General features: G+C 40.6%; 2 protein-coding genes across 2 annotated transcripts; one reads left to right on the top strand and one right to left on the bottom strand.

Moving 5' to 3' along the window:
* Positions 1 to 936, bottom strand: LOC308350948 (olfactory receptor 10G9-like; the record flags this gene model as incomplete). The annotated part of the gene is made up of 1 exon (XM_080816389.1): positions 1 to 936. One exon carries the CDS (start codon positions 934 to 936, stop codon positions 1 to 3), a length of 936 nt encoding a protein of 311 aa, XP_080672515.1.
* Positions 937 to 12,209: 11,273 nt separating this feature from the next.
* On the top strand, positions 12,210 to 13,145 carry LOC308350353 (olfactory receptor 10G9-like; the record flags this gene model as incomplete). Its single annotated transcript, XM_080815535.1, has 1 exon — positions 12,210 to 13,145. One exon carries the CDS (start codon positions 12,210 to 12,212, stop codon positions 13,143 to 13,145), a length of 936 nt encoding a protein of 311 aa, XP_080671661.1.
* Between the last annotated feature and the right edge of the window lie 1,810 nt (positions 13,146 to 14,955).

The raw sequence follows: 14,955 nt of genomic DNA, 5'->3' as shown, positions 1-14,955 counted from the left end.
TTATTTGCTCCGGGAATATGTTACTATGTGTATAAGCGTCCACAGAGCTTTCTTCACTTCCTTGTTCCTCAGAGTGTACACCACAGGGTTTAGAAGGGGTGTCAGCACCGTGTAGAAAACTGCCACAATCCCATCCATGGCATCCCGGGAGCCTGGCCTCAGGTAAATGAAAACACAGGGAACAAAGAAACAAAGGACCACAGTGCAGTGGGAGGCACAGGTCTGAAAGGCTCTGTGTCTCCCCTCTGACGTGCGGATCTTCAGGATGGACCAGACGATGGACACGTAGGACAGCACTATCAGGAGAAAGCAGCCCGAGGCCACAACTCCGATGTTGACAAAGATCACCATCTCATTGACAGAGGTGTCTGCACAGGCCAGCTTGAGGATGGGAGGTCCATCACAGAAGTAATGCTGGATCTGACTGGGCCCACAGTAGGGCAGACGGAATGTCAGTGTGGTCTGGACAGCAGAGTGCAGAGAGCCACTGAGCCACGTGCTGGTGGCCAGGAGGGCACATGTCCTCCCTCTCATCATGCTGGCATACCTGAGCGGGTGACTGATGGCCAGGTAGCGGTCATAGGACATGACAGTGTAGAGGAAACACTCGGTGCTCCCCAGGAAGTGGAAGGAGTAGAGCTGGGCCACACAGCTGGGAAAGGAGATGGCCCTGCCTCCTGGTGATGCCAAGGTCATCAGCATTTTGGGCACAGTGACGGTGGAGAACCACATGTCAATGAAGGACAGGTTGGTCAGGAAGTAGTACATGGGGGTGTGGAGGTGGGAATCCACCTTGATCACCAGCAGGATGAGGAGGTTCCCCACCACGGTGAGTACATAAATCACCAAGAAGATTCCCAAGAGGGGGATGTTCATTGCTGGAGCATGGGGAAGGCCCATGAGGAAGAACGTTGTGACGAGGCTCACATTTGTCATTTTCCACGCCTTTGGTATCTCTCCCTATAGGAATAGAGAGAGCACCAGCATTTAATTGAAAACTGAAAACCCATTTTCATGTGTCAACTTCATCATCCATGGTAGATAATTCTAGAGCTAAACTAAAATTTGCTTCTTATGAAACCTATTTGCTAAAGATGATAGAATGATTTCATCATCATCTTCTCTCTTCCCCTCTCTCTCTTTCTCTTGCCCACACAGATATACATGCATGCACAAACAGAAGCACAGATAGATATATGTAAAAGAAAGTCATAGAAATCCATTGTATTAATCTCTAGTTATATATCATAAATGACCACATATTTAGCTGCTTAAAAACCATAGAAATTTCCATTCTTACAGTGTTTGAGTCAGGTGAGCTGGATGTTTTGCTCAAGGTTGAAATCAGGATGTCAGCTAAGTCTGGAATCTCATCTGAGGCTTGGGTTTCTCTTCCAAGCCCATGGAGATTGTTGGCAGAATTCAGTTCCTTGCAGCTTTAGGACTGAGATGTCTGTCGTTCTTGCTGGCCATCAGCAGGGATCATCTCTCTTAGCTTTTGAGCCCACCCTCGTGTCCTAACCACCCGGCCATCTGGTAACATGGCGGCTTACTTTTATAAAGCTGGTAGGAGAATCTGTCTCCAGTTTGCTGTGATAAAGAGTAATGTAAGAATGCATCATAAATGATATCCCATCATGGTCTCAGGTCTCACCCACACAAAGGGGAGACTATTTAGCAGGGAGTGTACACCAGGGGGCAGCAATGAGGGGGACCTCTTAGAATTCTATTTTCTCTCCAGAGTTCATGGGGAAATTTAAAGAACCAAGTATTTAATTGCTGATAGCAATGCACACTTCAAAAGTCTTTGGTACACCTGAATAATTCCTTGGGGTCCTCATATGTAACTTTATAGTAGTATTCCCAGCTAGGAGATAAAAATTAAATAAGATAATTGTTGTAAGATCCAAAATAAAGTATCTGACAGTTGAGAACTTCACAAGAAATTGTAGTGAATCATACAAAACTGTTGCCTTGTGATACAGAGTTGCCTATGTATCTATCTATCATCTATCTATCATCTATCAATCTATCTACCTATCAACAGAGAGGGGGAATGAGTGGAAGAATAAATTCTCTTTGTGTTGTAGAGACTTTTTAGTTTCAAAGCCAGATCTTTGAGGAAGGCTTCATTACTGGAATTTGACTGGTGTCTCACCACAGCCATCACTGGCTTATAAAGAGATTTCCCTCAGAGGAGGTGAGAAACTCACCTCTATGATATGAGACCAGCTACCTTCCATATCATTCAGAATACCAACCTTGTACACTGCTGACTCCTTGCTTCTCTTACACTAGACTTACAATGTAAGCTTACATAACGGATTTTGTGAGGCTCTTAGAACAGAAAATTTATACTTATTCTCCCAAACACAATCCACTGGCAGTTTTCTAACATATATCTTTCTATCCTAAATATCTAGATATTTAGGCTAATTTGGCTTTGTTAGAGATAATATCCCTCCCTCCATCTTCCTCCCTCACACTCATAAGTTCAGGCAATGCCCTTATAGGAGAAGACATCTCCTTCAAGGGTATGGCTCTTATTTAAGATCTACTATCTGAGACAGGAAGAACAGAACCAACACCAGAGGAAAGGGTGTTGCCACTTTGATGTCAAGAAAAGTTGGGATTCTACACAATGAAAATTGAGACAGAATTGATATTTTTAAAATTTAGCCCAAATTTGTGTTGAGTTCATGATCATTATTAATTATTCTTTGAGGAAAACTTTAAAACTGGCTCCACAATATAAGAAAAGCCAGGATCGCTGATCCCAGCAAAGCTTAGACAAAATGTATCCTGTGTCTAGATAATGTGGCTTAAGCTACATCTAAGCTGTAATTTTCATGGGTGAAGGGGAGTGGGAGGTTCAGGCTTCCAGGTATGGAATGAATAAGCCATGGGGATGAAGGCACAGCATAGGAAATAGAGTCGATGGTATTGTATAGTGACAGATGGTAGCTGCACTCGTGGTGAGCAGAGCATAAAGTACAGAGAATGTCAATCACTATGTTGTACACCTGAAAATAGTGTGACGTTGTGTGTCAAACATACAAGCACACACAAAAAATGTGAAGCTATATTTTTCTAATAGGAGAATAAATAACAGAGACAAAATTATCATAATCACCTATATGGATATCATAATTCAAAAACTGGTACAAATGTATTTGTACTGTATTCTGTATTTGTACTGTATTTGTACTGTACTGTATTCTTTACCAGCGGGATCCCATAACCAAGACATCTCCATATTCACATTAGATGAAGTATGAACCTTTCATCAGGTGAATTGCAAAGTAGACTAAGATTTACCAATTAGAGGTGTCAATGTTTTATTTGTTTGTCCATGTTGCAACAATTTTGTCCTCCTTTGTAGGTTTTTAATTAATAATTGTGTGTGTGTGTGTGTGTGTGTGTGTAAAGAGAGAGCGAAACAGGCAGACAGACAGAGATGGGATACAGAGACATAGACAGAGATAGTGACAACCTGAGACTTGATAACCCAATGTAAAACGATGTCTAACAATGCCCAAGTATCTTACCTCTCAGTGGAAGTTGAAGAGGGAAAGCAGGAAGACTAAGAGAAATCTATCGTTTTAAGAACTCACCTACAGTATGTGATTCATTTCAGTATAAAGCTCATCTGTGTTTTTTTCCTCCAATTTTTTGCTATTTATGTCGAGGCAGTACTTTGCAAGTTATTAGTTAAAGAACAGAGGTACCTGTGATTCTTTGGTGAGAGTGGCTCTTTTCTATTCAAAGACCCAACTAGCTGAAGTCCAGGGAATAGAACACACTCAGCCAGATGGATAGGAGCTTAACTTGATGTAGAGTCTCAGGAGATAGATTCCTCTTGAGTCTCCTCTTGAGTTCCTTGATGAGCAGAAAAACAAGAAGAGACTAATGAAAGGTTTGTAATAATCATGCATAGATGTCCCACTGTGTTTGCTTTTTGAACCCTCCTGAGAGGAGTTCATGTCTCTCTGAAACTTGTATTTACACCTAAGAGAAAGGGCGAAGGACCCAGTTACCCTTTTCCCTCAACAGTGATGCAGATAAACACAAAACTGCTGGTTCTCATCTTAAACTTGTCAAGAATCCATAAACAGTCACCAGCTGTCCCCACTTTCCATCTCAATGTAACTCTCTCTTCCACCACCTTTTAAAGCTGTGTTAAAACCATCTCAATTCCTAAAAACTTTTGTTGTTTAGAGTTTTTTTTAAAGACTTTATTTATTTATTTGAGAGAGAGAGAGCTTGAGAGGGGAGAAGGTCAGAGCGAGAAGCAGACTCCTCATGGAGCTGGGAGCCTGATGTGGGACTGGAGCCCAATGTGGGACTTGGTCCTGGGACTCTGGGATCATGACCTGAGCTGAAGGCAGTTGCTCAACCAATTGAGCCACCCAGGCACCCGTTGTTTAGAGTTTTAGAGTGACTGTCATGAAGGAAATATCTAAGGTATCTAAGGGTACATAACAATTTCCCAGCTGTATATGTAATAGATTACATTGCTCTCATAACTTTTATGGTCTCAAAAGCAAGTGTAGACACTTGATATATTAAAGTCATTCTTAAATTGCAAATAAGCTTTTCACGAACAGTATTGATTTCTTTGTTTTGAGGTAACAGTGCTTTCTCCCACGTAGTGCTGGTACAAATCTGTATAGTTACAGCCCCTTCTTTAGGATAGCAATATGAGAGTAGTTATTGAATATGCAGATCTATAACTGTATTAGATATCTAGTGTTTGCACCAATATTCACATTAACTAGGAGCATAAGAAAGCCCTTATAGTCCCCATTCTTGCTAGGACTTTGTATATTCACAGATGACACATTTTTCTCCAATCTTGAAAGCATAAATTTATGTATTATTGTAGGTTTTTTTTTTTAAGATTTATTTATCTACTTGAGAAAGAAAGAGAGTAGGAAGGAGAGGCAGAGGCAGAGGGAGAGATAATCTCAAGCAGACTCCACACTGACCATGGAGTCTGACCAGCGTCTTGATCTCATGACCCTGAGATTATGACCTGAGCCATAATCAAGAGTTGGATGCTTAACCGACTGAGCTACCCAGACACTCCTATTACTGTAGTTTTAATATGCATTCCCACGATTTCCAAAGTGGTTGAGCATAGGTTTTTTTTTTTTTTTTTTGCTTTTTCAACATTTCTGGCTTTCCATTTCTCTGAAAACTCTATTATCTGACTTTTGCCTATTATATTTATTTCTTTTTACTTTTTGATTTGTATGTTTTTCCATATTACAACTAATACTTTCTATTTTCTTTTTAGTTTATGCATAGTAAGCATTTTCTCTCAATGCATAACTTATCTTTTCTCTGTCTTTAGACTGTTTTTGGTAATTCGACCAAATCAAAATGAAGAATTTCTACTCAATTCTTTTCGTGTCTTTTTAAGTGTTTATCTAAATTTCAGTTAGTTAACATACAGTGTGATATTAGTTTCAGGTGTACAATTTAGTGATTCAACACTTACATGCAACACCCAGTGCTCATCACAAGTGCCCTCCTCATTCCCCATCACTTTATGATCCAGCGATTGTACTACCCAAAGGATAAAAAAATATTGATTCAAAGGGGCACATGTACCCTGATGTTTTTAGCAACATTATCAAAAATAACCAAATTATGGGAGGAGCCCAAATGTCCATTGACTGATGAATGGAAAAAGATGTGAGATTATATATATATATACACACACACATATATATATATATATAAAACTCAGTCATAAAAAGCAATGAAATATTTGTCATTTATTTATTTATTTATTTATTTATTTATTATTAACATATAATGTATTATTAGCCCCAGGGGTACAGGTCTGTGAATCGCCAGGAATATTTGTCTTTTAAAGAGAATTTTTCTACACCACGATTTTATTTATTCAAAGCTAATTTTTATCACATATGTGACTGGTACAATTTTGGATCACACTTTTTGTGTAACGATTTAGCTGTAGTGACTTGCCCACCCATGAACACACAGGGTATTATGTGTTGACTATACTGGTGATATCATGCTAATAGGAGCTGGTGTGTGGGAAATAGAACATAGCCCAGATGCCCTAGAAATTCATATGTGAACTGCATTGTGGAAGTCAAGCCTACAGAAAAAACCCTGCCACCTCAGTGACATTTCTGGTCATCTAGTTGCCTTGCAGTGAATTAGGCTAGTCCACAAATCTTGTCCAATTTGACAATGTTCAGCAATGTCAGCTCATACTGTGCTCAAGTTTCTTTTTATTTCATTTACTCATGAAATACCAAATAAGTAGTTCAAAAGAGTTATGTGACAGACTAACATAGGGTAAAGGACTTGACTTCCCCTGGTGTCCCTATTTCCACGGTGGGGGGGAGCTCTCCAAGGTTTCATTTCCTTGGCACATTATGTGATGAAAAATATCTGGCTGTCATACAACACAAAACTGTCAAATTACGGGCTTTTATCTCCCCGCTGAACAAATATTTGCACTAACATATAAGGCAGTAATTTTTCTACTCTGCCCTCTTCCTTACCCAAACAGTGAATCCAGGTAATTCTATGAGAATTCCTGCATATAACTACATCTAGATGTAAAAATTAATCGTAAAAGTGCAGCATAAATTGGCAAGATCAGTTAAGTGTCTTGCAGAAACAATGTTGTGATTCATCCCACTGACGACACTGACATGCTGAGTGTCCTGGTGAGACAACGTGTGGAAGAAGACAAGTCCTTAATGTTAGCTATTCCCTCATAACCAGTTGCAAAATAAGTCTTGTACCTTCAACATGTATTTCTACATTGCTTTGGTATGTGTGTGTTTCCATGTTTTATTTTCCTCCCCCCATTCAGTCCATTATTATATCTAGGATGTGTTCATCATAATTTTACTGTTTTGTCCATAGGGCACACGATGTTGAACTCGACTTGCCTCAGAACCAATGATAGAGTTGGATCTGGATGGAACAAATGGTGATTTTTCAGAACGGCTCCATGTGTGAAGGGAGTGACATGAGAACTACAGTCATGCTGTAGTTGGTGCCGACATCGTGTGTGTGTAAGTAGGCAGGGAAGGATGTATACAGATGGTGTGCAGTCATTGCAGTGGACAGTCATGGATCTTTACTGGCATACTTATTTGTTCACAGGTTGGCTGTGTATCATTTAAACCCTCTTCCTGTAATTGGGGCTGCATCTTGCTGTAAAGCAGCAATACGAGATGCTTTCCCATTCCCTCCAGCAAATAGGGACACCGACATGGGATCTAGACTTGACCAATAGATATGTCAACTTAGACTTTGGGTCAGAAGCAAGGGCAGTAAAAGGTACATGCGAGACAGGATGATTCAGAGGATGGCCATGACAGGGTTAACAACACAGAGATTGGAAAGGCAGGGTGACAGCATCCTGCAGGGTGGTAAGGGTTCATGCCTGGGGTGACGGTAAGCCGCTGTGGACTGGAGCCCTCCATGAAACGTCAGTGGGCCGTCGTCACATATTAGGCATGATTTTGCAATAATTCTGCCTGTTCTTGTTTCCTGTTCCTCCTCCAAGTTTGATTCATTGGTTTTTCTAGGGCTTCGTTACATGAGTATGAGTGTGTGTGTGTGTGTGTGTGTGTGTGTGTGTATGGGGGAAACATGTTTCCACTGACATGTAAATTTTTGTTTAGCTTACTTTTTTTTTTTTTTTTTTTACTATTGTGGACATCAATGCAAGTCAATAGATCAATATCCAAATCTTTAATTTTCTGGTTTCTTTAGACATATAACAATGTGTATAATTTAAATTGACCAGTTTATATCATATATGCTATACTTTTGTTCTCATCTCTAAATTTTTTTGTCCTTTTTTCAACACCACCTCTCAACTGTAGATTTAATAATCTCATTTTTACCCTTCTTCTCCTTTATCTATACTCCTACAATGTACAAATTATCATTGTTTTCTTTATAAAGATGGCACAAGGCTAACATCACTTCTGTGCATTATTGAAAATATCCCACAAAAGCCACTCAGAGTTAACTGGTGTGGTTATAACTGCTTAATATTTCATGATGTAGCAGCACGATGATTTATTCAACCATTTCTCTGTAAGGATTCTTAAACCCTCTCTGTAACAATATTCACTTGCTTTTCAGTTGTTTTGTCTCTAGAAACCATGTATGAACACAGACTTCATTTACTTACTTATTTATTTATGTATTTATTTATTTATATTATTTTAATCTCTACACCCAACGTGCGACTTGAACTCATGGCCCCAGATCAAGAGTCACAGGCTCATCCGACTGAACTAGCAAGGCTCCCCAAAGCACATGTTTGAATAAAGACACTTAAGACTGGTGCTTTTATAATCATGAATAGATTCCTGAATTGAATTACTGGAATTAAGTGTATATGTATTCTTAACTTCAACTACTGTCCTATTGCTTTCCTAAAGAAGGCGCTGTAACTGCATAGATTTGTACAAACACTACGTACGAGGAAGCTTTCTTCTTCATCCAAGTCAGCAATAGATGTTGATCTTAGTAACTGGAATTAGTTACCTTAATTAGTAAATGTCCTGACAAACCAATAAGAAAAGACTATTTCCTCAAAACAAAGAAATCAATACTGTTCATGAAAAGCTTATTTACAAATTAAGAACAACTTTAATATATCAAATGTTTATACTTGCTTATAATACCATAAAAATTATGAGAGCAATGCAACCTATTATGTATACAACTAGGAAATAGTTATGGATCCTTAGGTATTTCCTATGCAGAGTCACTCTAAAACTCTAAGCAACAAAAATTTTTAGGAATTTAGGTATTTTAAACTCAGCTTAAAAAAGTAGTGGAAGAGAGAGTTGCCTTGAGATGGAGAGTGGGGACAGGTGGTGACCATTTATGGATTCTGGACAAGTTTAAGCTGAGAGCCCGCAGCTGTGTGTTTATCTGCATCACTGTTGAGGGAAAAGGGTAACTGGGTCCTCCTTTCTTCCTCTTAGGTACAAATACAAGTTTCAGAAAGACCTGAACTGTCCTCAGGAGGGTTCAAAAAGCAAACACAGTGGGAAATCTATGCAGGATTATTAAAAACCTTTCATTAGTCTCTGGCTTTTGTTTTTCTGCTCATCAAGGAACCTGAAGACTCAAGAGGACTCCTTCCCCTGGGTCGCCAAATCAAGTTAAGCTCCTGTCCATCTAGCCATCTTCCTTTCATTCCCTGAACTTCAACTATTCGAGTCCTTGGATAGAAATGAGCCACTCTCACCAAAGAATCATAGATATATCTGTGCTTTGAGTGATAACTTGCAAACTACTGCCTTGGCAATGATAGTAAAAAATTGGAAGAAAAAAAACCAGCTAAGTTTTATATTGAAATGAATCACATACTGTAAGGTGAGTTCTTAAAATGGTAGATTTCTCTTAGTCTTCCTGCTTTCCCTTTTGAACTTCCCCTGGGAGGTAAGATGCTTGGGCATTGTTAGACATCGTTTTACGTTGGGTTACTAAGTCTCTCTGTCTCCCTCTGTCTTTTTCTCCTCACTACACATACACACACACACACACACACACACATACACACGCACACAGAGTGACAGCATAATTGATAGTCCTGTGTTAAATCTTAGTCTACTTTGCAATTCTGCTGATGAAAAGGTTCATATTTCAATTAATCTGAATACGAAGATATCCTGGATATGGGATTCCAATGGTAAATAGAAATTTCAGATACCTATTTGTATCATTATTTGTATCATTATTTCAATTCTGATATCCATACAGCTATGATTATGATAATTCTGTCTCTGTTATTTATTCTCTTATTTGTGAAAAATATGATTTCAAAATCTTTTTGTGTGTAGTTGATACATTGTTACACTATTTTCAGGTATATAATATACTGACTCAACTGTAGCTTACCACAAGTGCAGCTACAACCTGTCACCATACTACACTGTGATGTTACCATTGACTCTATTTCCTATGCTGTGCCTTTACTCCCATGGCTTATTCATTCCTTACCTGGAAGCCTGAACCTCCCGCTCCCCTTAACCCATGAAAATTACAGTTTAGATGTAGCTTAAGCCACATTGTCTAGACATGGGAAACATTTTGTCTAAGCTTTGCTGGGATCAGAGATTCTGGCTTCTCTCATATTGTGGAGACAATTTCATAGTCATCCCTCAAAGAATAATTAATAGGGCATCTGGGTGGCTCAGTGGGTTAAGCCTCTGCCTTTGGCTTGGGTCATGGTCTTGGGGTCCTGGGATCGAGTCCCACATCAGGCTCCTTGCTCGGCAGGGAGCCTGCTTCTCCCTCTGCTTGCCACTCTGTCTGCTTGTGCTCACTCTCGCTCCTCTCTCTCTCTCTGACAAATGAATAAATAAATAAATAAATCTTAAAAAAAAAATCAATTCAGCCTGCCTTTTCTTAACATTTCTTTACATCAAGTTGGCAACATCCTTTCCTCTGGTGTTGATTCTGTTCTTTCTGTCTCAGGTAGTAGGTCTTAAATAAGAGCCATATCCTTGATGGAGATGTCTTCTCCTATAAGGGCATTGCCTGAATTTATGAGTATGAGAGTGGAAGATGGAGAGAGGGATCTTATCTCTAACAAAGCCATATTCATCTAAATATCTAGATATTTATGACAGAAGGTTATATGTAGAAAACTGCCAGTGGATTATGTTTGGGGGAACAGGTATAAATTATATGTTTCTAGAACCTCATAAAGGATAGCCTATTGTGAACGGAGTATGGAGCCAACAGTATACAAGGCTTGGTATTTTCTGGATCAGATGGAAGATTGCAGGAATCATTCACAGCGTTGAGTTTCTCAAACTCCCCTGAGGGAATTCCCTTTATAAGCTGGTGATGGTTGTAGCGAGACTTCAGTCAAAAACCAGTGATGAACCCTTCCTCAAAGATCTAGTTTTGAGGGGCGCCTGGGTGGTTCAGTGGGTTAAAGCCTCTGCCTTCAGCTCAGGTCATGATCCCAGGGTCTTGGGATTGAGCCCTGCATCGGGCTCTCTGCTCAGTGGGGAGCCTGCTTCCCCCACCTCCCGCCTCCCTCTCTGCTTACTTGTGATCTCTGTTTGTCAAATAAACAAATAAAATCTTTAAAAAAAAGATCTAGTTTTGAAATTGAGATGTTTCTATGACACAAAGACAATTTATTCTCCCTCTCATTCCCCCACTCGGGTAGATTGGTAGATAGATAGAAATTGGTAGATACAGATAGGAAGCCGGTTCTGTATCACAAAGCAATTTTGTATGATTCATTATCATTTGTTGAGCAGCTATCAAGTGCCAGACACTTTATTAAGGACTTCACATCTATTGTCTTATTTAATACTTATAAAGTCTCAGCTGGTATTACTACTGCTGAGTTACCTATGAGGACCCCAGAGAATTATTCCGCTGTGCTGTAGACTTCTGAAGTGTGCAGCCCAATCAGCAATTAAATTCTTAGTTCTTTAAGTTTCCACATAAACTCTGGAGAGAAAATAGAATTCTAAGAGGTCCCCCTGATTGCTGTCCCCTGGTGAACACTCCTTGATAAATTGCCTCCCCTTGGGTGTGAGCGAGACCTGAGACTGTGACGGGATATCACTTGTGATACATTTTGTTACATCACAATTTGTCACAGAAAACTGGAGACACACTCTTCTACTGGCCTTGAAGCAGTAAGCTGCCATGGTATCAGATGGCTGGGTGGTTAGGACCTGGGGGTGGGCTCTACAGCTGAGAGCGAAGATTCCTAACAGCTAGAAAGCCAGACACCTCAGTCCCAAGCCTCAGATGAAATTCCAGACTCAGATGACATCCTGATTTCAGCCTTGAGCAGAATACCCAGCTCACCTGATTCAAACACTGTAAGAATGGATATTTGCATTGTTTTGTGCTGCTAAATTTGTCCGCATTTGTAACACATAACCAGAAGTTAATACAATGGATTTCTATGGTTTTCTACTGCATAGATCTGTGTGTGCCTCATTTGTGTATGCATGTGTTTGTGGGTGTGCAAGAGACAGAGAGAGAAAAAGAGAGAGAAAGAGAGGATGGTGATGAAGCAAGTTGAGTATAACTCTTGCATTATCTGCCATGAATGATGAAGTTGACTCATGAAAATGGGTTTTCAGTTTTCAATTGAATGCTGGGTGCTCTCTCTATTCCCATAGGGAGAGGTACCAAAGGCGTGGAAAATGACAAACGTGAGCCTCGTCACAACGTTCTTCCTCATGGGCCTTCCCCATGCACCAGCAATGGACATCCCCCTCTGGGGAATCTTCTTGGTGATTTATGTACTCACTGTGGTGGGGAACCTCCTCATCCTGCTGGTGATCAAGGTGGATTCCCACCTCCACACCCCCATGTACTACTTCCTGACCAACCTGTCCTTCATTGACATGTGGTTCTCCACCGTCACTGTACCCAAAATGCTGATGACCTTGGCATCACCAGGAGGCAGGGCCATCTCCTTTCCCAGCTGTGTGGCCCAGCTCTACTCCTTCCACTTCCTGGGGAGCACCGAGTGTTTCCTCTACACTGTCATGTCCTATGACTGCTACCTGGCCATCAGTCACCCGCTCAGGTATGCCAGCATGATGAGAGGGAGGACATGTGCCCTCCTGGCCACCAGCACGTGGCTCAGTGGCTCTCTGCACTCTGCTGTCCAGACCACACTGACATTCCGTTTGCCCTACTGTGGGCCCAGTCAGATCCAGCATTACTTCTGTGATGCCCCTCCCATCCTCAAGCTGGCCTGTGCAGACACCTCTGTTAATGAGATGGTGATCTTTGTCAATATCGGGGTCGTGGCCTTGGGCTGCTTTCTCCTGATAGTGCTGTCCTATGTGTCCATTGTCTGGTCCATCCTGAAGATCCGCACATCAGAGGGGAGACACAGAGCCTTTCAGACCTGTGCCTCCCACTGCACTGTGGTCCTTTGTTTCTTTGTTCCCTGTGTTTTCATTTACCTGAGGCCAGGCTCCCGGGATGCCGTGGATGGGATTGTGGCAGTTTTCTACACGGTGCTGACACCCCTTCTAAACCCTGTGGTGTACACTCTGAGGAACAAGGAAGTGAAGAAAGCTCTATGGAAACTTATACACATAGTAACATATTCCCGGAGCAAATAAACACTGGAAAGTAGATATGATCATTTTTCTAAAAAAATACTAATGTAATTCAGTCACCAAGGTGCAACATATACATCTGTAATTCTCAGTGTTAAATGTTCTCCAAAACCATCCACTCAGAAATATTTGTTTCACAGGTTTGTCTGAGGAATTTTTAAAAATAGGAATTAAAATTCATTGATGATGAACTTGCCTAAGATTTGGTCTATCAAATTTTTCCCTGTGAATTTTTTCTCTATCTTTTGTTCCATTTTGTTGAGCTACAGTTGACATATAACATTGTTTTGCCTTCTTAAAAATTATGTATTCTGCTTGGAACTCAGACACCAGAATTGTTTTAGTCATATAGCTAACTTTGTAATATGCTTTTTAAAAAAATTTTTGCTTGAGGTTTATGTATACAACTTGGGAATTATACTCCTGAGCATAGCGTCCAAGGACAGCAGCAAATATCAGAGTCACTGATTCATGGTTGCAGCTGTGTGACTGCCTTCTCTATCACATCTGTGTTTGTGTGTGGATCCCAGTGTGACCACCCCTCCACCTGGCACATCGTGACCATGTTCATCGCTCCCACACTGAAAGAGCTCTAAGCTCTGAGCAGCTCCTTAACTCTCCAGGTGGGTCTGTCAGGATGGGCTGTGGAGCTGACGCGCTCCTCTCAGGAACTGCCAACAACCGCCACCTTGCCAGGGTCCTGCAGTTTCCCAGGATGGGTGAGGCAGATCAGGAGGAAGGTAAGGACAGAAACCGTTGGTCTCCACCACATATTCTGACCTTGATTTCCTATGCTATCTGACCAGATGTCCACAGTTAGCACCGAACCATTCAACACTGGATTCTTTTACCTCAGCTGGTGGCGGCTGGTCGTCTGCCCAGGGAGCTCCTGCTCCTACCCTCTTAGGGTCTTGGAAATCCAGCTGTACCAGACTGCAACCTGGTCTAGGACAGGAACACCCACATTGCAAGCTGGGGTCAATGATATTTCCTATGTAGAAGGTAGAAAAATGAAAATATCTTTAAGTAACCTGTTCATGGGATTTCAACATTTCTTTTACAAATTAGAAAGAAAGGAAATGCTATACTTGCACCCAAACAAAAGCAAATATTGTCTCAAACTAGTTTTGAAATAATTCTGTGACTTGTACCTCAATTTTCCATCTCAAAAGTGACCCTCTCTCAAAATACTGTTATGAGGATTAAATGAATGTATAGAAGTGGTTTGAGTGATAGTGATTCATAATAAACATTTTTTTGAGATTTTATTCATTAATTCATTCATTCAATTGAGAGAATGAAAGTTGGGATGGGAGAACATTTTCAAAATGGTTTTAAATAAGGGTCTTATCCTTTTCAAAGTTGTCATTATCAAACTATTTTGAGGGACCTTGTTTTCATGTTTGGATACCCATATTATCACAGTGACCAGGGGGCATTCATATTAGATCAAAGGAGACATTGGTGAAACCCTACAGACTCGTTATCACTCTATTCCTCCAGTTCACCCACAGTCAGCAGGGGCTAGGGAAAGCCATAGTAGAATTTTGGAAAATTGTGGAATTTGTGCGGCAAGTGTCAGGGAGTCAGATGCCCTACTGATAGCGCTTCCGATCATTAGATAGAAACAGAAGGCACGGGCTCTCATGGAGTGAGCTGTTATTGGGTGAGGCATGAGAGGAATTCTATTTAGTTCTCCTCCAAAGGCTGTCTGCTGGCAGTATATTCATACATGAGACAATGTGATGTGAGAGTATTTGAAATCAGTAACAAAGTTTGACAACCATTCATAGGTGGACCACATTCTAAAATC

The sequence above is a fragment of the Martes martes genome (genome assembly GCF_963455335.1).
Source record: "Martes martes genome assembly, chromosome: 10".
In the NCBI taxonomy this organism is placed as follows: domain Eukaryota; kingdom Metazoa; phylum Chordata; class Mammalia; order Carnivora; family Mustelidae; genus Martes; species Martes martes.
This window is presented reverse-complemented; position numbering and strand designations above follow the sequence as displayed.